The 23,232-nt window shown below is 44.0% G+C and overlaps 1 protein-coding gene and 1 non-coding gene across 4 annotated transcripts in view; both read right to left on the reverse strand.

Annotated features, from left to right (window-relative positions):
• PITX2 (paired like homeodomain 2) overlaps positions 1-23,232 on the reverse strand; it is a 43,414-nt gene that overhangs the window by 19,261 nt on the left and 921 nt on the right. Inside the window, exons 1-3 of one of the 3 annotated variants that reach the window (XM_034442284.3) lie at positions 16,884-17,522; positions 11,446-11,501; positions 10,160-10,297 (exon numbers count right to left, since the gene is read on the reverse strand). In XM_034442284.3, the coding sequence (XP_034298175.1) occupies positions 10,160-10,297; positions 11,446-11,491 (184 nt within the window). In that variant the 5' untranslated portion in view covers positions 11,492-11,501; positions 16,884-17,522. Of the gene's footprint in view, positions 1-10,159; positions 10,298-11,445; positions 11,556-16,883; positions 17,523-23,232 lie in introns of those variants that run through there. The other 2 variants (XM_087875564.1, XM_034442285.3) reach the window with 2 other exon arrangements.
• On the reverse strand, positions 346-418 carry TRNAR-ACG (transfer RNA arginine (anticodon ACG)). The gene has a single exon. It is a non-coding gene; the product is annotated as a tRNA-Arg (tRNA).

Genomic DNA, 23,232 nt, shown 5'->3' on the forward strand with positions numbered 1-23,232 from the left:
GCTCCTTTGGTGTAAGTCATGCCAGCCACATGACCACGGAGACGTCTTTGGACAGCACTGGCTCTTTGGCTTTGAAACGGAGATGAACACCGCCCCCTAGAGTCGGGAACAACTAGCACATATGTGCGAGGGGAACCTTTACCTTTACCTTATGCATGGTCTATATTTAACTTACTTAATTACTTACTTACTCTTACTTAAAGAGTTGGGACCTTGGAAGTCATCTAGTCCAACCCCCTGCTCACGCAGGAGACCTGTACTAGGGATTCGAACCTCCGAACTGCCTGCCGACCTTTCTGGTCTTAGACACTGAGCCGTCTTAGTCAGGCACAAAAATAAAGTTTCCGAGCCAGGCAGGAGTCGAACCTACAATCTTCTGATCCGTAGTCAGACGCGTTATCCATTGCGCCACTGGCCCTCCGTATAGTTGCATGCTTGTAGCCGCAGTTTTGCAAAAAGACTGCGACTGGATTCAATGCGGAATGGTTGGTTTGGCTCCATGGGTTGGGACAGACAAGTCAGGCAAATCTACTTGTTCTTTAAAGTAGGGGGCTCCAAACTTGGCAACTTTAAAGTCTCGTGGACTTCAACTCCCAGAGTCCACAAGAGAACCCTGCTTTAAAGGAAGTGCCTCGCTTTGGATAATAGGACTTGGCCTTTTTGCAAGTTCTTCCTGCCCTTCATTTACTGCATTCCTCCCAATCCTTCCGCAGCTCTGCTCTGAGAGCTCTTTGTAAAGAAAGATGGTACTGAGAAAGCCAAGAAAGAGTGGTCCTAAAAAGGGGAATGAAAACCCCACCACAATATTTTTTGTTATTGTAGTTGAAAACTCCAACAGCAATATAGTGCACAATAAATGGACTGCCTGTGGTCGTTTTGAGTTTTAACTGGTTGACCAAGAATGCGTTGGAGAAAAGTATATAAAAAGGTATTAATGTCATGTCCCCAGACCAACTTATCAGCTAAATAATGGAAGTGGGATTTAAATTTTGTGTGGTGGGGGTGTCAAACATAGCACTCTGGTTTCACTATTTCATATTTCAATGAGTAAGCTACCCTGGTGTCTTTTCAATTGTTCTTCAATATAAGAGGTGCATTGTTTGATAATTATAGGAATTGTAATCCAGACACCAGGATTGAGGGAAGCTAATTACAATTGCCCAATACACTTTTATCTTTCTGTATGCTGCACCTTTCCACATTCTGATTTGTCCAAATTACAGCACTTTAGGAACTGACGGTGCAATGGATTTCCAGCCTCCCAAAGGTTCCATGGACCAAAAGTTTGGTCCCAGGATGCTGGTTGGCTAAGCCAGAAGAAACGATGGGAGATGCAATTAAAGATTTAAGGACAGCCTGTTAAGAGAAGTTTGCAGAAGCTGATCAAAGCAGTGGAGGGCGTTTTGGCCCATTCTCCACATCTAGGAGAGAGAGATGGAAGAACAGAGAGAGTTCAGACATCTTGGAGACAGGGGTTATTAAAGCTTTCAGGATTGCATATACACCACAGCTTCCCTCCCTTTCTTATCATCGGTGTTATTGTCATTGTCATCATTAGGACATTTTGTTTCCTCCATGTTTATGAACCTTTGGAGCCAAGAGAGCAGTGGGAGTGTAGAAAATTCCAAATACTGAAAGAAAACTATGTTTAACTTATCTGATCTAATGCCCTAAAGGAAAAGTATCAATTCATTTGATCATTTCAAATCCCGCTTCATGCTTTGGTTGGAGTTCTCTTCATGCAAGCAGAGGAGGGCAGCTAGCCATTCCTTAAAAATCAAACAAGATCGCATTCCTTCTCCATTAAGAACAGGGTTTCTGGCTTTTTGAGGAATACTGTAGATGGAATGTTTACTTGGATTGGCAGAGGCCCCCACTAGCAAACCCCCCCAAAGTGCTACAGTAGCAATGCATTCTTAAAACAAAACACTGAAGCTAAAAATGCCTCTGAACCAGAACCAGACAAACTAAGACAGCTGAAAATGCTTTAAAAAGGGAGCCAACTATGGCAGGAGAAGTTAAAAAGTTATTCTACCATTTTATTTAAAAAAAACAACACACCACAGTGACATGACCATACTAAGTTAAAGACTTGAACCCTACAGATGGCCCAGGAAACTGCTATGCTATTAGAAAAACCTTAAACCAGGCAGTCTACAAATGTATACGTGTATTAACTTTAATTTATGTGCGCAGTGCTTGGCAGTTTCCATTCCTCCCATCTCCCAGTCTCCTGAAAACATCCTATAAATAGTGTTAATTCGTAAAAAGCGGTCTACTAATTCTTGGATAAAGAATTCAGAGAGATAAATTTCTAAGTCAGTTTATTTAGAACTACAATTAATTTGTGGAAAAATAAAAGAATATAGGTCCAAAGAATGTTGGGTTGCAAATGTTCTTCTGATTCTTTTATTCATATGCTACTTTTCTGGGGCAATTTATTTAGCATCCTAAATTGTAACTTGCTTTGGAATCTTGAAACGTACCTTGAAAAATGGAATATATACTGTAAATATCACAATAATACACTCTTCCCTGCAAAATCAGTTGAGTAATCAGATCCTCTGCAGCTTACTCAAAAGTAGTCTCTTCTTTTAAAGATCCTAAGGGATCCTATTAATTAAATTAATTCTAAAGGGATTAATTCCTGTGCCTAAGTAGTTTACTCAGAAGTAAACCACATCATTTCATTAGTTTTTCAGCATGGTAGACGTACTTAAGAAATATTCCTGTTTCCCAAGAAAAATCTTCACGAACCTTGACTCCCCTGCAAACTATAAAAACCGTCAGGGCACCAACAAAACTGAAGATGGTTTAGAATTGAGGCCTAAGGCTCCTCATCATAAAAGTTATTCTGGAAAAGAGATTCCACACATGTAAGAAAACTCTCATTGTTTTCCATATTACTTGATGTGGTTTCAGATTTGAAACATGGTCTAGAAGTAGGTTTGTGGTTCAAATGTAGCTAGGATGGCCTAAATGACGTCCTGGTTGCTGAAATTATTCTAAATACCTTTAACTCAGAAGAAAGTTCCCACAGAGTTGCTCCCCTATTAAAAGGCTGCATGCACTAACAAAAATCTATACATATAAAAGCGAAAACCACTCACACATTAATCACAAAATCTCCAGAATCATAAAGTCTACAAACTTGAAATTTGCCACTTGGCTTCTAGGTGCTCACTAAGAAAGGGTTTTTCGAAATGACCATCAGAGCATTAGTATTTCCTATATTATTATTAACATGCTCTGATGCTACTCCCCCCTCCCAACTTGAAAGTAACTCTGGAGAGAATGGGATAGAATAGGACAGGCTTCTGTGGGGCAAGGCTGAGGGAGAGAAGGGGAGAGGCTTTTATGGGGCAAGCCTGAGGGAGAGAAGGAGAGAGGAAAGGATCTATGGGGCAAGCCTGAGGGAGAGAAGGGGAGAGGAGAGGATCTATGGGGCCGGCCTGAGGGAGAGAAGGGGACAGGATAGGGGACGATTCAAGCTGTAAGTATCGATTTATCAAGCCTGATCACATAGTTTTGTAGCAAAGCACGGGGATCCAGTTAGTATATGATAAATCTAGGGCAGGAAGTATGCTTAAGTTTGCAATTCTAGACTACTTATTTGGAATTTAGTGAGTCAGAATTCCAATTCAAAACTGAATTCAGAAGAGTTGTGTATTATATCGTGTTATAAACCGTAATCCATCCAAGAATATTTTTTTGTTTGTCTCTTAAATCTGAAGCAGACCCATAGGTCAGTTACAGGAGAACCCTGATAAATTATCCAGAGCATCACTTGAGAATTGTGAGCTGAAGCAATTGGGACGTGGGAGTGCCCTTTCTGCAGTGAATTGAGATAAACTAACGTTCTGCCTATGGGAAACTTGATGTATAGCCCTTTGAAAAATAAAACTGTTTGGAAACTTTAGGACTATATAGAATGAAGCCCTTTAACATCCTTATATATACAGATATGTATGTATTCATTTTAAAAAAATATTGGGTGTTCATCCTACCATAAGGTAACTATATAACATAAATAAATAAAAAGCAAGAATTAAAAATCAAGGTCACATGACCAGGGGCAGAATGGGGGTGGTGGGATCTGTTGTTATCTCCATTGAACCACCTCCATTGAACTGTTTCCCCCATTGGGGCCACAGGCCAACTGGTAGAGTCAGGTCTTTCGGCTTAGGAAAGGATAGGAGGATTGAGGCCAACCTCACGTGGGAGGGCCAAGGTGCTTCAGAGGGCAGGAGCAACAGCAAAGAAGGGCCTCTTCCTGGACTGACGGGACCCACTGATCCAATCCCAGTGTGGTGAGACAGTCCCTCATATAACTTGTATCTCCTGTATTGGTTGTATGTCCATCCAAAATAAGCAAGTTGAATTCAATGGGAGTTTTAGCTTAATGCCTATGGTAATTCAGCATTTCTCTGGAAACAATTATTCACTCAACTCAGATAGCTGACTTCCACAATAAAGAACATTAGGTCCCAGTTCAGTAGAGAGATCTAATCAGAAGGTGTTCAACTCCTTCTCTAAGAACTCTTAAATCTTATGGATTGTCTTATGGATTTTTTTAAATGAATTGATAAATGAAAAATACATTATCTGACCTAGCAAATGTTGCTCAATAAATTACACATTTTAGTGCTTGCATTAAAATGAAATTAATTTCTTCTATACAGAAAAACATTAAAAAAAAGTCCTAAAAGATGTAGTGCACATGGGCACCTTGGAAGGTGAGTACAGTAAGACTATTAATGATTAATAAGATTAATGACACTTTGGAAGGTGAGTACAATAAGACTATTAATGACTTAATGAGTTAGGATCAATGCATAAAAATATTCAATTCCCACTGAGTATCAGTTGCTCAGGTGCCCTACACTACACTAGGCATCCCATTGACATGGAAACAAAGACAGACAAAAAGAAATACTCTTGGTCTCATTCAGTTAGCTTTTCTGATATCCTTATCTAACATGTATCAACTATAGCTGGAAAGCAATCAGAATTGATCTGATCTGATTAAGGTTGATTTTAAAATTAAATTGGTTCAAATAGCCATTTTATTTGGGTTAGGACTCATTTGGATCATTACCCATTGGTGCATATGTATTTTTACGCCCAAACGACCAACATCAATTTGGACTGTCATAATGTGATTTGTCATTCCAAATTGATTGGAATCGGTTGGAATCACTCTATATTGTTGACACGGTGGTGAAGGTAAAGGCCAAGATTGAGGAGATTCAGAAGAAAGTTTACCCCCAACCCTGGAAGCTCATTAGGTGATTTTGAGCCAATTATTCTTTCAGTCTAACCTACCTAATCAGGACTGTTATGGGAAAGTTTGAGGAGAGACTTTTGTATACATTGGGATATAAATCAATAATTCAATACATACACAAATATATAGTTTTAATTTCAAAGCAGTTGAATCTTTATATAATCTATAATAACAATACTACAAGAAGAATGTACTGGTGAGAATGCAAGAATGGTTGGATGGCTGGATGCAGATAGATAGATAGATAGATAGATAGATAGATAGATAGATAGATAGATTGATTTTAGGCCTGTGTGGCAGTCACTAGTATTATCTTTTTTAAAAAGTATTGTCTTTTACAAATAAAATGCTTCTTTGAAGGTGTGCATTAAAACAACAATAAAAGCAATGCCAAATTTAAGCTAGGTGGTACTGAATTGAGGAATTGTTTGGGGTCAATTAACATATTTAAAATCTATGAAGGATTAATCCCCCTAGCAACATGTCTCCATTAAAAAGAAAGAAAGAAGGATAAATAGGCAACTTAACTTATAAACCTTTCTCAGTGCTTCTTTGAATTAGACTTCTTAAATAAGTGATGTTCACATACGCCTGGCTTACCTGGACATTAAGATTTCAATTAAATGCTTGTCAGCCTAAATTTAAGCACTGCCCAGAATAGCACCATTTTTATTTATTTTTTGCCTAAATTCAGGGCAGTTTACTTTCTAGGAAGCCTGTTTAGGAAACATCCCACCCAGACTTAGAAAAACCGGTTTGTCACAAACAGGGCTGGCCCAGCTGGACCCCTTTCCCCGTGTCTGTATTTTTAAAACAAACAACAAAACCCCATTCCAGTGAATTCAGCCCCTCCTGCTTAAGTAAAGCCTTGCCTGGAATTGCATCTGCTTGGAAAATTTGTTTTAAGGATTGCAGAAAGTCAAAAAATCTTTCCAAGACCTTTGGATGAAATACATCTTAAGGTTAGAGTTCTCAGATTTCATTGGATTGATCATAGAGCTATGTGCTGGATACTCCTCAACATATTCCAAATAATTGAATTAAACTAGTCAGCAACATTTGCATTTCAGTTATTTTGATAGCAAGATCATACATATATTTATTCACAAGTAAGCCCCACTGAACTCAAGAAAATGTATTCCAATTTAAATGTACATTGAACCATTGCATGGAAGAAGAATGTCTCGTTTTACAAACTGCCCGTTGCCCACCTAGTGAGGTTGTTGAGAATGTATTGAACAACATATTCTCTCATCTACAGTGACCATCATCCGCAACCATTGGCCAAAAAACCCCTAGAGATTATGAGTAGATGTGTGGTCCAGCAAGTCTGGAAGTCCTGGAATAGGAAGGTTGTTGAATATTTGGTTAGTGAAGTCAAAACATGGGCGTTTTGGTGACATTTGCAAATTGTTCTAAGTTTTGCCAAAACTTTCTCACTGCATTTAAAACAAACAAAGCTGGAGGGAGATGTATGAGTTCCACTGCAAAATATCTTCTTCAACAAAATGAATCCTTCATTTTGGTGATGATTCCAGGAATGCAAGCAGACAAGAAGCCTGCGTCAACTCCATCAATGGAACCATCCTTTCTTTCTCACTTTGCCAATTAGGTTTTGGAATGAAAAGGGCACACAACTCTCCCTGAAACTAACTGGCTCCTTAAGATGATTTTATTGGGGCGAGTGGTCACTCATTTCATTGAATGAATTTATTAGAAATCTTTTTTAGATCTCTTTTTGAGGCTCTTTTTGCTAAACATAGGTTAGCTGCCGAAAGCAATAATCCTATGCACTCTATTGAGGAATAAGATTGGTCTACATAGGTAGTAAGTCCCATTTATACTGTATGAAGGAAAGCAAAGAAGTGGGGAAGGATACAGGCTACAAGGCACACTTTTGAGGCTTTTCAAATTCACTTGTGTTAAACATTTCCTGAAGCTTTTCTTCTTGACATCTATGGCATTTGGGCAGATGCATCTGATCGGTTTATGTCTCTTAAGTTCCCCATGGCTTTGTCTTCATTTTATAAAATAAAAAATATTGCCTGTTCCCACCCAAGGCCCCAATCCTTTCATGGGTGGAATTACAATTCTCTTAATTTTCTCATTCCGTTGTGTAGAATTTTAACAAGCTGAAGGTTTGAAAAGCAGGTGAGTCCTATTGATAACTCCATCACTCTCACGTAGGATATATTTAGCCCTGGAGTCTCTTCCCCAATATTGTTCCATCTGGTCCTCAGTTTAGCACAAAAATGGGTTTTTTTAAAAAAATTCCATCTTTAGTTTCAGCTGATTTCTCCTCTTTTTTCTAAAAAAGCAACCTTTGGCCATTTCCTTTCTCATTCAAGAGAGTAAAAAAAAAAAAAAGACCTTGTGGCATATTGCATAGGGCAGAAAATGAATAGGATACAAAACTGGTGAGGCAGAATGAGTAGTTAGAAAAATTAGAATTGGTTTTCCAGGGGAGGCTGTGATGGGGAAAAAAAAAAAACCTCAACTTTTCTTTAGCTAAAAGTCATCTAGTCACGGCTAGATGCAGCCAATATCTTCTGTTGGATGAGCAAGCTCTGGAGAAGAACGTTTCTGCTAGGCTTATGGAAGTTTCCACCTAATTGGATTTGGGGCATCCACAGAATATGGAGGTAACTTTCTATTGTGGGTCCCCTTTCCCTCCTAAATCAAGGTTTGCCTTTTTCTGTGAGGATCCCAGCTCCGGCACTTGGATCTGATTGCAGCAGACAACCTTGATCTGGCTTTCTTCAACACTTGACTCTTCCTGGAAAAAGTGTTTTTCTTTTCTTTCTTTCTTTTTTAAAAATCTCGATAACGTACCTTTCAATGTGATTTCCCAACTCATCATTCTCAGAGGCGTTCTTTGCCCGGGAGGGATCTTTCGCCTGGAAATTAAGGTATGTCCTCTTGTTTCGAGTCAAAACACTTTAGGCTGGAGATCTCTTTGGTGAGCTCAGCGGCAGACCCAGGCCTCCAGCCAATTCGCTTTTATTGTCTTACAAAGGTTTTTTTTTTCTTCAAGGGTGGCGTCGAATTCTTGCACGGGCGCAACTCCGCGGCAGCAAATGCCACCACCGTGGTTCCTGCGCGTTCAGCGGGGAGGAAATATGAGGTTCACGCCCAGTCAAATTTTACTCATCCCTTGAATAGCCGAGACCTCGCCCCGGTGGTGCGCAATCCATTCAGCGGAATTGCACCGAACTAGTGCATTTTTGTATGTACACTTCCATGTCAGCAAATCTCTATGGCAAACATTCTTTCGACCAGACCACCAGGCGAGTGCCAGACACTCCGTGCAAAAGTGTTAGATCACCACTCTGATCATCTCCAATCGGCAGTGTCAGCTGCACTCCAACTCCCGGCAATGGATGGGTCCCCCTGGCTGGGAATCATAGAAGCTGTAATTTAGGTGAAGGGGGTCCTATCGAAGGCAGCTTCCCCAACCCCACTTTTACCAATGTCTTTCCACCCCCAGCCCCCCCCTGTCTCGAGATTCGTTCGTGCTAAAATCACCCCAAGGAAGCCAGTGGGCCAATCGTGCATGATGGAGGATAGACGCCTAAATCCCTTTTCTCTGCATTGTGTGCAGCGATGCTTTTGAAACAACTTGAGTAGCACTTCTGCCCGGGTACTTTTTTTGAGAAAGGAGGCTGTGCCACTGGAACTCAGTGGAACTTTTCCAATTAGGAAGCAATTGGATTTAACAATCCCTGCGATTTCTCATAAACAACCGTGCCCATCTGCATAAACAGCGCTCCGAAGAAAGTTGTTATTATCTTGGGGGTATTAACGAAATGGCATTTCTGCTAATTAAACCCAACTGCCTTCTAAAAACAAGAACAGCCAGAGCCATCTTATTAGGATTGTATACCACTGCAAAAAGAAAAGAAAAAAATCTCATTTACTTTTATTTCCAAGGTTATTGGTTTAAAAAGCAAAAGGGCTGTTTTTTTCCCCTTTTCCCCATTTTCCCATTTTGGATTGGGGAGCAATTCAGGCTGCTAAAAATCTCGCCTTATTACGGAGATTTCTTTTTTTTTTTTTTAATATACTGGGACATATATATTTTAAATAAACATCGATACTTAACTGAAAGAAAGAAGGAAAATGCCACTTGGCTTTTCCCGAGGATGGCAAAAAGCAAAGACCTATCATTGCCGCTACAACCTTTGGTCCTAACTTTCTACACCTACCATTATTGCTAGCGCCTATTGTAAGCGATGGGGTTGCAGCTTAGACGACGAACGCTTCGAATTCAGTGGGGATACAGACGAATCAACCGAGGTCTTTTTTTGGGGGGGGGGTTGGTTAAAAGAAAACCGCCAAGGGTGGCACGCCGGTATATCATTTTCTGGCAAATATGTGTGCTCAATACAAATATTAGATAGAAAAAACAAAAACAAAAACAAAAAACCGCGATCAAATCCCCTTTGCCAAAAGCACATTTTCGCCGAGCCGCTCTCCGCTCCGCGCCCATCGTTCAACAGCAGAGGGCGCCCTTGCACCGCCTTCAGCTCGCCGCCCTGCGCCGCGAGGAAAGCTGGGAGAGCGCGCAAAAACCCTCGCCCGGGTCGCCCGCAGACGAGCCGACAGCTGCTCGGAAAGCTTTGGGAAAGAGGGGAGACCCCTCCCCTTATTTTGGCTCTCCCACCCTGCCTCCCTCTACCCCCCCCCCCACGGCGGCGCCCACCCCCAGGATTAATTTTTTTTTTTTTTTTTTTGCGGGCTCAGCGAAGAGGCTGCCTCGGTCGTGGGAGCCGTGAGTTCGCTAAAGTTAAAGCCCTGGAGGGAGGGGGGGGGCTCCGATCTCTGCCCCCCCCGTCCCGTCTGAGCAGGCGGAGGCGGGCCGCCTCGACTCACCGTTGGCGCTGGGGTGGGCCCTGCCGAAGTGTTTGCTGCTGGAAGCCTCTTTCCTGCCTTCCGGAGCCTCGCCGAAGTCCCCCTTTTTAATATCGGAGTCTTTGGAGAAGAGACATTCGACGGTCGAAGGTTGCACCCCTAAAAGGGAAAGAGAAGGGGGGGGCTGTTAGTTCCGCAGAGGGAAGAAGGGATGTGTGTGTGCCTGTGTGTGTGTGGATCTGAAGTCCTCAGTTTAACAGTAACCGAGTTGGAAGGGGCCTTGGAGGTCATCTAGTCCCACCCCCTGCTCACGCAGGAGACCTGTACTAGGGATTCGAACCGGCCGAACTGCCTTCCGACCTTTCTGATCGACAAGCTCATGTTCTTAGCCACTCACTGGCTAGGTTAGGCTGGCTGGGGATGATGGGGCGTAGGGGATACCTCCCGACGCCCTGGGAAAGGCGAAGGTGGAGGCGCTGGTCCCCCCCCCTTTTTTTTTTTTTAAAAAAAATTGATTTATATGCCACCCTTCTCCAGAGACTCAGGGCGGCTTACAATGCCTTAAGCAATAGCCTTCATACTTTTGTATATTTTTATACAAAGTCAGCTTATTGCCCCCACAAACTGGGTCCTCAATTTACCTACTTTAGAAAGGATGGAAGGCTGAGTCAACCTTGAGCCTGGTGAGATTCGAATTTACTAATTGCAGACAGCTGAAGTTAAATTACAATGCATTAGTCTGCTGAGCTATCCTTGGAGAAGCCCATAGCTTTCCAGTTCTCCCCGGACCTCCGTTGTCCCTCTTTCTCCACCCTCCCAAAAGGAGCTGCTTGTCCTCCCCTCCACTGTTGGGCTTCTGAGTTTCGCGACGGAGGCGAACCGGGCCGTCGAACTGCAAAGGGCGCTTTGCCCGGGCTAGAAAGCTCGCGGCTCTTTTTTCAGTTCGCGAGCCACGAAGCTTTTGGCTGTAAACCCACCCATCCTCCCGAGAGGAACAAGCGTCCGGCACGGCGCTTGAGTGACGGAGGATGCCTTAATTCTCGCCCGATCAACTGGGACGGTGGGGGGGGGGGGTTACAGGATTTTCGGTGAGTTTTTGAGCCCCGAGGTTTACCCCTAATTGTGCACCCCGTGAAAGTACATATATGTATACCCCCCACCCCCGCAGGACCTTTAAGGTCTCTCTTTTTTTTTTGAAAACGGTCCCATAAGTAAACGGCGTGCAAGGACACTTCGACCTTAAATCTCTGCAGGTCGTTCCGGTTAAAATGAAAAAAAGCAATTCGGGGCGAAGCGTTTTTTCTTACCTAACTGGACGCAAGCCGATACAAGTTTACGGCAGTTGGACTCCATAACCCGTTATCTGCAAAACATCAGACGGATTGGCATTGAGATGACAGGCCGAAATAAACGTCAGCTTCACGAAGTCAAACGAGGGGAAACAAACAAACAAACAGGAAGGCTTTAAAGAAAAACAAAGCAAGCTGTCGCGTCGCAAACAAGCCATGCTTCAATAATGGATGGGAAAGGGAAAAAAAATGGTCCCTCTAGACGCCTATTTATTTATTAAATTTGTTGGGCGCCCATCTCGCCCCAAAGTGACTCTGGGTAATATCCTTGAAGTAAAACCGTAAGTTATAATGAATAAATACATAAAATCACAATAAAATTACGATAAAGTTATACCTAAAGCTTGATTCCAAATTCCCATTATTTTTCAGCCAAATACTTTGATTTAAGCTCCGGTAGATGCCAGCTAGCATGGTGAAGTTTGGAAATTGGGGGAAAGGGCATTTAAGGTATCAGATTGGGAAAGCTGGTATAAAAAAAGCCAGGAGCAGATTGGGTTTGCTAAATTCGCTTTCAAGAATGCTGAGCTCCAGAGCTGTCTGGAAGCCGGGTGTTGTCAAAAAGTCAAGATGGTGATCATAATCATACAATCCAAAATTTACTTATTCTTCATATGTATCAACTTTTTTGACCAGACTCTGCTCACACCCCTGATTTGAGGTCATCCCTGTGAGGTCTATTCCTCCTCCTCCTCCTCCCCCTCTGTGTGTGTGTGTGTATACACTTGCAGGTCTCTTTGTGCACCTCAACCCAGGGAGTGAAGCAGATGTACTTCACATGCTTTAAATTCTGATGCTCCAACCAAAGAAATAAAATATTAAATTCAGGTAATCAACTTGACCAGTGATTTAAGCTTTGGACTGTAGAAGAAACTTTGAGAAAGCCATCTAGCTTTCTCATTCATTTAATTTGAATTTTGACTCTGCATTAACTTCATTTTGAAATAAATTCACACACACACACACACACACACACACAAACCAAATCCACTGATGCAAACCTAATGTGAATTCATGTGCAACATTTCATGCCTGGAATCTGACAAATGCCCAGTGGCCCCGGGATATTTCTCTCCTGACAGAACCGTTTTCAATGCACATAGATCTGCAGGGGTTATATAATTAGAGGGAAAAGTGGATTTTCTCACAGAGTTTTTTTAAAATAGGGATGCTGCATGCAGCATGCCAAAAAAGAAAGAAAAAAAAGAAAGAAAGAAAGAAAGAAAGAAAGAAAGAAAGAAAGAAAGAAAGAAAAGAAAATCTGATCCTGAACAAAGGGAAGAAAACACCTCTTGAATAATAATAAAATAAGAATGCATTAGTGTGAAAGTTCTAATCACTCCTGTGTGTGTGTCATAAAGAGCTTGCTTCAATTTAACTACCCAAAACAAATTTTTCTTCTTACATTTGAAATGGCACATTTTTTTATCCATTCATTTGTGATGGGGGAACCCCAGCTTTTACAATGTGTCTTCCTAAAAATGGGCTTGTCTAAACTTGCGGGGTTTGATTGATTGATTGATTCAAATCATCAACAAGCCTGAGATTGGTTTCACTGAGGAAATCAACCCTGTGGACTTGAGGGGTGGGCTGCAGTCTCCTTCACAAAATTACGGTCTTAAGCCTGGGCATTTACCTGAAAGCAAAGCTCAGGTGATTCAGTGCAACCAACTCCCAAATAAAACCAAAGCTGGGCTGCTCATGAGTTAACAAGGGCTCACCCAGCCTGATCCTATGAAATGTTGGTCTTGTCTAAATCCACTGGAATAAATCAATAGCTGACATCTTTGAGCCAGGAGAGCAAATCAAGATATTCAGCTTAACAATGCTGCAATTTACATAACGGAGCAGGAAGGTTTGATGGGTGTCACCTCCACCACGTGGGAAGGGATGTTCTTTTCAAGAGACAGGAGCAGGGGTGTCTCGCTGTAGAGACCCTTTTCCATTTCCAAAGATTTGCAGTGTCTACTTCACTGAACCATCGCCATGCCACTATAACAGCGATGGAGACAGCCTTAGTACCTCCACAGCACTGGGGTGGATGGTGTTACTATAAAGTGACCTCGAAAAAGAGGAAGGTCTGCGTCTGAATTTGCACTCTCAGGGGGTCTGTGGCTTATTGGTAGAGAATGGAAACCCAAATGAAGTCTCTGAGCCCCCTTTCCAGGTAGGGGAGGCAGCCTCTCCAGTGCAGCTTCCAGGGGAGACCCTTTTGGGATGGAGAAGAAATGGGGGGCAAGAAAGACAATGGACCATTTCCCTTCTCTGCCTTCCTCCTTTGGCTAGAAGGGAGAGAGGCTGCCTTCCTAACACTTTAGGTGCTACCTTCACTCCAACTTTTAATTCTTCTGAAGAGTACTTTTAAAACTTAACAGAGCATAGCAGAACAGAACAGACAAGACACCACAACTAAAAAAAGAGGTGTTAAGGAAGAAAAAAAAAGGAACAAGATTAGTGCCTGATTAAGATGTCTGTTTGGGAGATATTACAAAAATCATTACCAGAGCTCTCAACTAACTCGATATGAAGTAACACAGATGGGAGGTTATTAGTCCAGGCTTCAAATGTTTACTTATGGTAATTCTGATAGAAAATTTGCATCTCCTCTTCAGTTGGATAATTTAACATCCCCATTCCCCAATATCCCCTTCCACCATTTCAGTGTGTTAACCGCCCCGCTCACTCTTAAGCAACTTATCCTTCTGAGCCTTCTCAGAAATCCTTGGGGGACAGGACAGCTCTGCCTAACTGGCTAATCAGAAACAGCCAGGAAGAGAACAATAATCCCCTTGATTTAATGGTGATGATGATGAGGGTGATAGCCCTCCATCCTATTTAAGCTGCCTTGCAAAACATGCGTCTCACAAGGAAAACTGTTTTTCAGATGAAGATGCAGTTTTCTTGCTCCAGGGAGAAAATTCCTAGAAGCTAGTAAAATTGCTGACTTCTTCCAAACCAGGCCTGGCCTTAAGATCTCAGATCAGAGCCATCTGATTTTTTTCCAAGCCATCAGCTATTCCTAAGTGTCTTGGGGTAGAACTGGGTGCCAGCAATAGATGCAATTGAGATATTGCTTCAGTTTAATGTATATGGCCAGAGGGACGTATGGAAAAGATGGTAAGTTCTTTATTTTCCAGCAGTCAAGACTGACATGTAAGATGTCCTGAACAGTTTACCTTCTGAGCTACAACAGAAGAAGCAGACAAGACATTTTTCTCACAACGAAGGCCTAATTTGAGATCTGTAGTGAAACTGTTAGAGAAAGGCAGTTGAGAGTCCCTTTTAATTTCTCTTGGAGGGTCCTTAAAGTGGGTTTTGTCAAGCAGGTTTCGCAGGATAAATTCAAACTCTCAGGCTCATCACTTGCCTTACCGGCTAATTAATTGAACACACAGAGACAGATAACTTTTGCTTTAAATCCTTCACTTCCAAAACCTGAACCACTAGAAAATATTATTCTTAAAAAAAAATGCAATATCAGGACTTCTATTTATCCATTGTTTTAAAATCTTGCTCTTACTTATTTTGGAATATAAATATTTATTTGTTTGCAAGGATTCCTGATAGTTGAGAAATAAAGAAATTTTCAGCTGAAGTCTACTCAGATTTATACGAAAGGCAGCACCAAGTTAAAACTTACTTGGGCAAGTAAGGTTAGTACTACAGTGAGAAAGAAGAAAGGAACCGTGATTTTTGCCGAAAAAAAATATTGATTTTTAAACACCCAACCTGCAAATTTATCTAATGATGAAGGGGTCAGGGGAAGGCTCTTGGGAATGACTGTTAGGCTTTATTAATATTAGTTCCAGATGCTAGACTGCTTATACAGTACATGCAAATAATCACATAAATAGAATAAATGGGACTCTTTACCAAATAATTTGGAGTCCACCAATCAATATTACAACTAGAATCATTATTTTCGGGACCCAGTCTTCTTCATCATATACTTGCCTCTCATTTTCATTTTATTGTTTTAAATTCACAAACTTAAATTGCTTTTATGAGCAACTACATGCATACTCTAACAAAAAATAGCTAAAATAAAATAAAGTGCACCTTTTACTGAAATGCAAAAAATGAAGTACCATCGCACTGCAGATTAGAATTTGGTATTTGGTGTCCCCCTCACTTCCCTCATCAATAGCAAGTGACTCACAATTGCATTTTCATGGCATTTTAGATAGACTTATAACCTGATTCTTAGCGATACAAAAAGTGCAAAAATAGGTCAAGAAGGTGGATGGGCATCAAAAGACATAGCCAGAAATTATAGGAGGCAGGATTTGTTTTCATTATTTTGAATATTTGGAAAATTAAGAGAAGAATGTTGCATTTCTCTTTAAAGGTGGATTCACCCCGTGGAATGTAAAGGAACTTTTGTAAAGCCAACTAAATTAATTGGAGTGACCCCCTTTTCCCCCCTGAACCCTTATTTCCTGCCTGGTTTCTTGTTTAATTTAGGTCTCCTTCACTGTTCCTTAAAAATAAAAGAAACACAAATTACTCTTTATACTGCCTTTGGAAGAGGAACCAGATTTAATAATAGGGATATGATGGAGTCAAAAGGCAAGACAAGACAAGACAAAACACCCCCAAAACCTGCCACAAACTTCAGAAAATGTTGCCTTTTAAATGAGACTACAGGAAGCAAATAGAACGTTGAGGAACTCGCTAAAATTAAGTCATCCAAGTCTCAGAATCCCGATGCACCACACGGTTTGCCATAGTAAACCACCCTAGGCGTAATTGCAATTATGTGTTTACGAAAGTTACACTTCAGTTATAAAGCAAGACTCGGCCTCATTGTGGCAACTCCTTGGCAACTTGGCCTCCTCGATTTTTTTCCCCCAAGACTGGATGAAAAACATTAAAGGACACGGAGGGCCAATCATATTTTGCAAAGAATTGCATTTGAAAAAGCTCCGTACAAGGACCTGGTCTTCTTTCTCTTTTCCTTCCTTCCTTCCTTCCTTCCTTCCTTCCTTCCTTCCTTCCTTCCTTCCTTCCTTCCTTCCCTTCCCTTCCCTTCCCTTCCCTTCCCTTCCCTTCCCTTCCCTTCCCGAATCCCAGGGAGATTGCAAGACCAGGATGCCAAGACATGTTTATCAGCCATAAGGGAAAAACGGAACAGAAAAAGAAAAGACGGGAAACCAGAAGGAAAGGGCGCTCGTCTGAAGTCGGGCAAGGGGTGAACCTGGAAAGGAGCGAGACCCCACTGGAAGCCCCTGACCCAATCAAGCGCAGGAAGCCGAAGTCTCCGAGCCAGCCGAGCGCACCCCCACCCCCCCGCAACAAAAACCGGCCGGGACCAGCCGCCCGAATTGGACTCAATCCGCAGACTCACGCCGCTGGCCCAGGGGCACTGCGCGGCCCACCTCCGGGCTCGGGCTTACCGGCTCCAGTTGGCTCTGATGGTTCCTGATGGTTCCTGGATGCCGAAGCGGTGGGCAAATCCCCTGGCGGGGGAGGAGAAGTCTGGGAAAGGGTCGCACCGCCGCCAGCGCCCCGAGCACCAACTCCCGAGGCCCGCCCGAGTCAGAGAAGGGCGGCAGCCCAGCAGGATCCCCGGGAGAAGAAACGCGGGCGTCGAGCAGCCCGTGGAAGGAAGGGAAGGGGACGGAATAGCCGGGCCCGGGTGGGTTGGTTGGTGGCTGGCGGCGACGGCAACAGCAGCGGGGCAGCTTCCCGGCGGGCGACCCGGCTCCCCCTGCCTGGCTCGGGCTCTCCTGCGGCTCCTGTTCCGCTCAACTCCGCTCGGCTCGGCTCGCTCTGCTTGGCTGGGGGAGTCGCGTGACGTCAGCAGAGATTCCACCAAACTGAAGTCGGCGGCCAAGCCGAGCGGAGGGAGGGAGGGAGGGAAGGGGGAAAGGTAGGGGTGAATAACGGGGGGGGGAGGAGGAGGAGAAGGTAGGGGCGGCCCAGCTGCTTCTGCTGCTGCTGCTGGGAAAGGACGGTGCCCAAGAAAGGGGATTGTGGGGGCAGGAAAACAACAACAACGGGACTCGAACGGATGGACCCTGAATGAGAGAGAGAGAGAGAGGTTAGAGCCACCTCTATATCAAGCTGGGGGCGCAGTAGAAGTAATGGACTACAACGCCTATTGGCCAGGGAGTGACGGGAGGTAGAGTCCAAGATACGTGGAGGACGCCAGTTTAACAAAAGCCCGGCAGAAACGAGCGGCTGACAGGAGAAGGAAAAATCAAAAGCGGCCGTGACAGACAGAAGAAGAGCAAGGAAGGGAGCCTGGTACTGAACTGGGAGGGACGGGCTCCTTATGGCTGAAAGTTTCACTAAGAACAGTTAAAAGTTTCCATGGGGAGAGAACGAACATTACTGGCAGTGAGTGTGTGTTTTGTGTGTGTGTGTGTGTGTGTGTGAGAGAGAGAGAGAGAGACACAACGACCAAAAAAACCCCCCACAAACCAAAAAGGAAGAAAAAAGACGCAGCGGAGCGAAGGCGAGAGAAAAGGCAGCGGCCAAAGAAGCAAAGTAGCAAAACAGGCGCAGAGGAAAGGAAAGGAAAAGTCGGAAGCCGAGAGGTGTCGTCCGTCCCGGGGAAGCGGAGGAGAAAGCGAAAGAGCGAGGCCGGGAGAAGGCGAGCCCAGAGGCCTGCTTGCCCTCCTCCCTTTCCTAAACCAAGCCAGCTTTGCTTTGCTTTGCTTTGCTTTGCTTTGCCGAAGCCGCAGCTAGGGAGCCTGCAAACGGAGCCTGCTGAAGCCGGCGGGTGAAAGAAACAAAAGAGGGGAGGTAAAGGAGGATCGAGGCCCGAAGGGGGCCTGCAGGGAGAGGCGCAATGCAAAAGCGGAGTCGAGCATTGGAGCCGGTGCAAAAGGGGCCTGGACTGAGTCGTTCAGCCCACCGGCCTTTCCCCAACATTCAAGCCGGCTTGATGAACTCGGCAGGAAAACGGGCTGCAGCTGGGGAAAAGGTGGCTGGGTGGGTGGGTGGCGGCGAGGGCCGCGGGGGGCGCGAAAGGGCCTTTTCCGCCGCGAGGTTCGCGACCTACAAGCCCCAGAAGCGGCTGGCGGGGTAGAATTTCCTCGGCTCTCTCTGCCCCCAGCAGGTTCACCCGGGGTCACCGATCATTCATTTAGGAAAACGACGAGGCACGAGGCGTAGGAAGAAATACGGTTTCCGAACGGCGTGGCTGCCGTGCAGTTGGCGCGGTTTCCGGAGAGGCGGTCGTGGGGGGGAGGGAGGGGGGGGCGACGGCGGCTATCCCGGGCCAGGCGCGCTTCCTCGGGTGCAAAGCTCTGGCTGAGAGAAGAAACGTGGAGAGATCCGGCCTGCTCGGTTACTTCGACCCTATCAAGAAGAAACAGCGCACGGGGATTTCCGTGTACATTAAGGGAAATCGGGAACGTGGTCGAACTATTAACTAAAAAAAAAAAAAAAATACTAGTAAGATCTTTCACAGCAATTGCAAAGCCAAATGCCCCCCCCCCGCTGATTATTGCAAAAGTTGGGTTGCAGACCCTTGCACCTAAAACGCCTCCCAAGAAATTGTGGCCGCGTCCTTTGCGTTTGTTCCACGCTCACACAGCACGCCCTTCAAAATAAAAATCTTTATTTTTTTAAACCTCAATACAGTAACCGTTTGCAGATCACCATTAAATTTTGAATTTGCTGTTGTGTGTTGCATTATTTTTTTTAAAAAAAGGAAGGAAAACGATTCTACGATAATTGAAAGAGCTAAGTCTTCCCCCCTCTCAAAAAAAATAATAAAAAAGTTGCTTTAATTTGACGCCCTTATTTCAACTCTCTTACTGTAGTTGGAAGCTGGGAAATGGGTCGGTTCTGGTGCAAAGAAATGGGCGCCATTTTGAAGTGTCTGGTTCTCAGCCTATAAGCTTAAAACACAGATGGCTTAAATGAATCCTAATATACCTGCATTAAAAAATTTTAAGCATTTTCGTTTCTTTTGTTGGAAGGGAATCCTTTTCTACAACAGGGCTATAAACCTAGGCCCATTAGCTTGGAATTAAAAAAAAATGAATAAACATGAGGGTTAATTTATAAAACACAAAAATTGCTTCAGTGAGGAAAATTCTTATTCCATCGATACTTTAGTGCTTAAAAAAAAACATCAAATGCAGTGTTACCACTTGCAGGCCATTTGAAATGATCGCCCTCCTTATCGTTTGTCCTACCGATTTTATTTGAAAAGGTAAAATATCGAAATGCAAATTCTAGCAGCATCAAACGTGCCCCATATAAGGGCCACCACAGGCACCTTGCGTTAAGAGTTCGAATCGGATCGTTTCACTGCGGATAGTTTCACCCCCCACCGCCCCCCCCACAACCGCACGTGTGAAAACGGAGTAGCAGACCAACCCGCATTCGCGTCCTTGGGGGGGGGGGAAGAGCCAGGGCCCCCCGAGTTATTGTATCGCAATAAGGAATGCGAAGGAGAAATAAATCCATGGGGGTTAATCCTAAAATCTCTCTTTCGGTCGCTCCGTGAAGTGGAAGGGGGTGGGCGGATGGGTGGGTCGTGAAAGTGGAGGGGGGAGGAAAGAGCGGGAGAGAATGCAGCCTTTTGTTTGGCTCCCAGCGACTTCCAGGCGGCCCTTCGCCTCCCGGAATACCCTGATGCTTCATACACCTAATTAATGTACGGACAGTAGTGGGTAAAATAACTAAGGTAAACAGACCCTCCGTGTTGTAAGTGCCTTTGCTTTGAATCCGTCTGAGGACCGGGAGAAAGGAAGGGGAGGGGGGGGGAAAGGCTGTTCCTTCTCCTGCTCCTCCTCCCAGCACGAGTCTTGGAAGATGCGCGCCTGTTCCTTCCCCACCACTTGCCTCTTCCAGGCACTTCAAATTAGGATCTGTCACAGACCTGCCTCTCCGCCCCCCCCTCCTCCAGCCCCAGCCAATGCTGGCTGGCTGGTTCTCCGTCTGCGCTACCTAGTCAGACTGCCAGCCGGTCTCCAGTTGCTTTCTTTCCCTCCACCCTTGTTGGTCCCCGGGCTGCTGCCTCCCTTGCCCCCTTCAATGCCGGGCCTTGAGACCGGAGCACGACTAGGGCCGGGTACTCCTCTGTCGTTGGCTAGGAATGGGTGCAGCTGAAGTGAGCAGCTGGTGGGAAATGCAAATGGCTGGTGGAGAAACATAAGATACAGAGTGATTTTCATTCCCTCCTCGAGTGCGTGGAAGGAGCTGGACATACGTTTCACGCTCCTAATCCTTCTTTTACATTTTTAGTCATACTCCTATTAAACAACTAATTAATGCTCAGAATCGCTGGGGAATATATTAGACAGACTGCCTCGAAACAGGAGTTTTGAAAGGTTGTCTGGAAACTGTGGAGCTGCTTTAATACACGGATTTTAATTCTTTTTTCTCTCTCCTCGTCCCTCTTTTCCCCCTCCCTCCTCCCTCCCCCATCCCAGCACCCTTTTTCTTTCTCCCAGGAAATGAACCACAATCGCCCCTTTTGGTCCCGAGAGCACCAGCCGCTTTTCTGACTAGTCGTAAACAAAGTGTGTAGCGTCTTAACTAGGTTAGACCAACTGGGTTATATCTCAAGGTTACCTCTGTGAGAGGGTGCAGGGGCGACACGATTGACCGACCGGGGCAAGACTTTCTCGGTGACTTTTTTTTTTTTAAATACAGTTATTATCCGAGACCCCCTTGTAGGACACTCCGAAAGCATCATTCAGATGCCGCAAGAAGGGACTGTTGGAAAAAAATGGCCCTTTTTTCCGGATTCTCGCAAAGCTTCGCCTGAAGTCATTTTTGCCGCGAAGAAGTTTGTTAATGCTCATTTCCATGAATCTCGAATTGAGCAAAGGGCAGGATTGAAGTCTCGCTTAATAAGCAGGTGGAGTTAGTTGCAAGTGCTAATTTCGGGCACTTGATTTTCCATTAAAGGACGGCTGGTTTATTTAGGAAATAAACGGACACTTAAAAAAAAAAAAGCTCCAGAAAGATTCCCAAAGGCCGATTTTAATTGGCTACTAGTTATAACGGCTACTAATTGTCTACAAATCGACTGATATTGCGGGTAGCAATTCTTTAAAAAAAAACATGCTTTATTTCTTCAAAGCTGACGATCGGGTTATAACAATCTAAATACAAGCCCTTGACTTCCGGAATCAGGTGGACCTGTTCACAAAGCATTTCCCGTTCCAGATTCCACAAACGATTTTAACTGCCATTACTTATTTAAAATTTTAGGGTAAAAACTGTTCTTAGCCAAAATGCTGATCCTGGAAATGCAACATCCTGTAATAACCTCGCTTGGTAGCCAAATAATTCCCACTCACTTCAATGGGGCTGAGCGTAAGGTAGAATCCAGACAGCATATTCAGAACTTAGTCCTATGAAATTTGGTAAGGTGCGCTAAGTTCAAAGCTACCGATTCCCAAACAAACACGAAAAGAATGCAATTGCTCTTAGCCAAGAATGAAATCTTTTTCAGATCAATTTCTCTTAAGTAAAATGAATGTAAATCTTTTTGTTAAGTTTGACTACGGATATTAATATTCTGCTCTATCGTCTATTTTTTCTCCAATGGGAATGTCTAAAATCTAACTCGGTTAAAAAAGAAAAAGACGTTTGCTCATCGGTTAGGTCAGTGGTCCAGGGGTGGGGAAGGGAAACGTTATTTCAAAGAAAGCATTTTTGGATGGGGAGGCAAACTAAAAATGTTTGATATGGTAGCATAATTACATTAAAATCATATTCTAGCACCTTACTCTAATGAAAAAAAAAACACACGAAGAGGCTGGCTGATAAGAATTCTATTTACAGACTCTTAATTTCATTGAGGAACTGAGATAAATATGAAAATTAGGAAGAGAAAGAGAAGAAAACTCAGCAGTAAGGAAAAAAATATATCTTTGATTTTGCACCTTTACTGGTGCATTTGAAAACCTGTGAGTATTAATCAGTGTGAAAGAATGAGTTCCTACTTATTTCCCCCCCCCCCAGTTTTGAATGATGTTTTTCGAATCTTCGTCCTTCTTCCTACAGTTTTGCGAATGGGGTAGAAGTTTACAACACACGCGCTGCACTTTTGTTTTATGACTTCTGCGTTTCCTCCTCCCTCCCCCTCCGCCTCCTCCCACCCCTATATTTCTTTTATGATTTTATTTCCGTATTACTCGTCTAGGCATCTCGATTCCATACAAATAGAAAGTGGGGGGGGGGAGAGAAGCGGGAAACCCTTCGAACGGACCCATTAATTTGCATATAAATTAAAACCCATCCTGCTACCTCCTGTGTTCCGGTAGCCTATTATCATTGCGAAACCAGGAACGCTTAAATACTTGAGCTAAGAGAATATATAAATGTCTGCCTTGACTCAGTAATGAACGACCTCATTAAAAACGTCCCATCCCGACGCTCGGAATTAATAAAGAAATGAAAAGAAAAGAGGGAAGGAGGAAATACCCGGGTAGAGATACACACAGACAGACAGACAGAGAGAAAGAGAGAGACATACACACACACACGAGGTGGAAATGTTCAAATCCGGACTTATTCGGGCAGAAGACAACAATCCATGCAAACACAAAAGGGGCATCTCCCACCCACCCACCCACTCCCCGTTTCCAGAGACTTCTTGAGAAACCAAAGCGAGGGAGGTGGAAGAAGTACAAAGGGAGACCCCCCCTTCCTTTCCGCGCCTGGTCTCTGCGCCAGCCGGGTCGCAGCCTTCTTTGCCAGTGGCCGGAGCTTGCCGCTCCAGATCCGAGGACGGCGCCCTCTAAGCCCCCGGCCGCTCGGCTTCCCCGC

Source organism: Pantherophis guttatus, chromosome 8, assembly GCF_059756535.1.
Source record: "Pantherophis guttatus breed Tessera chromosome 8, ASM5975653v1, whole genome shotgun sequence".
Lineage (NCBI taxonomy): Eukaryota > Metazoa > Chordata > Lepidosauria > Squamata > Colubridae > Pantherophis > Pantherophis guttatus.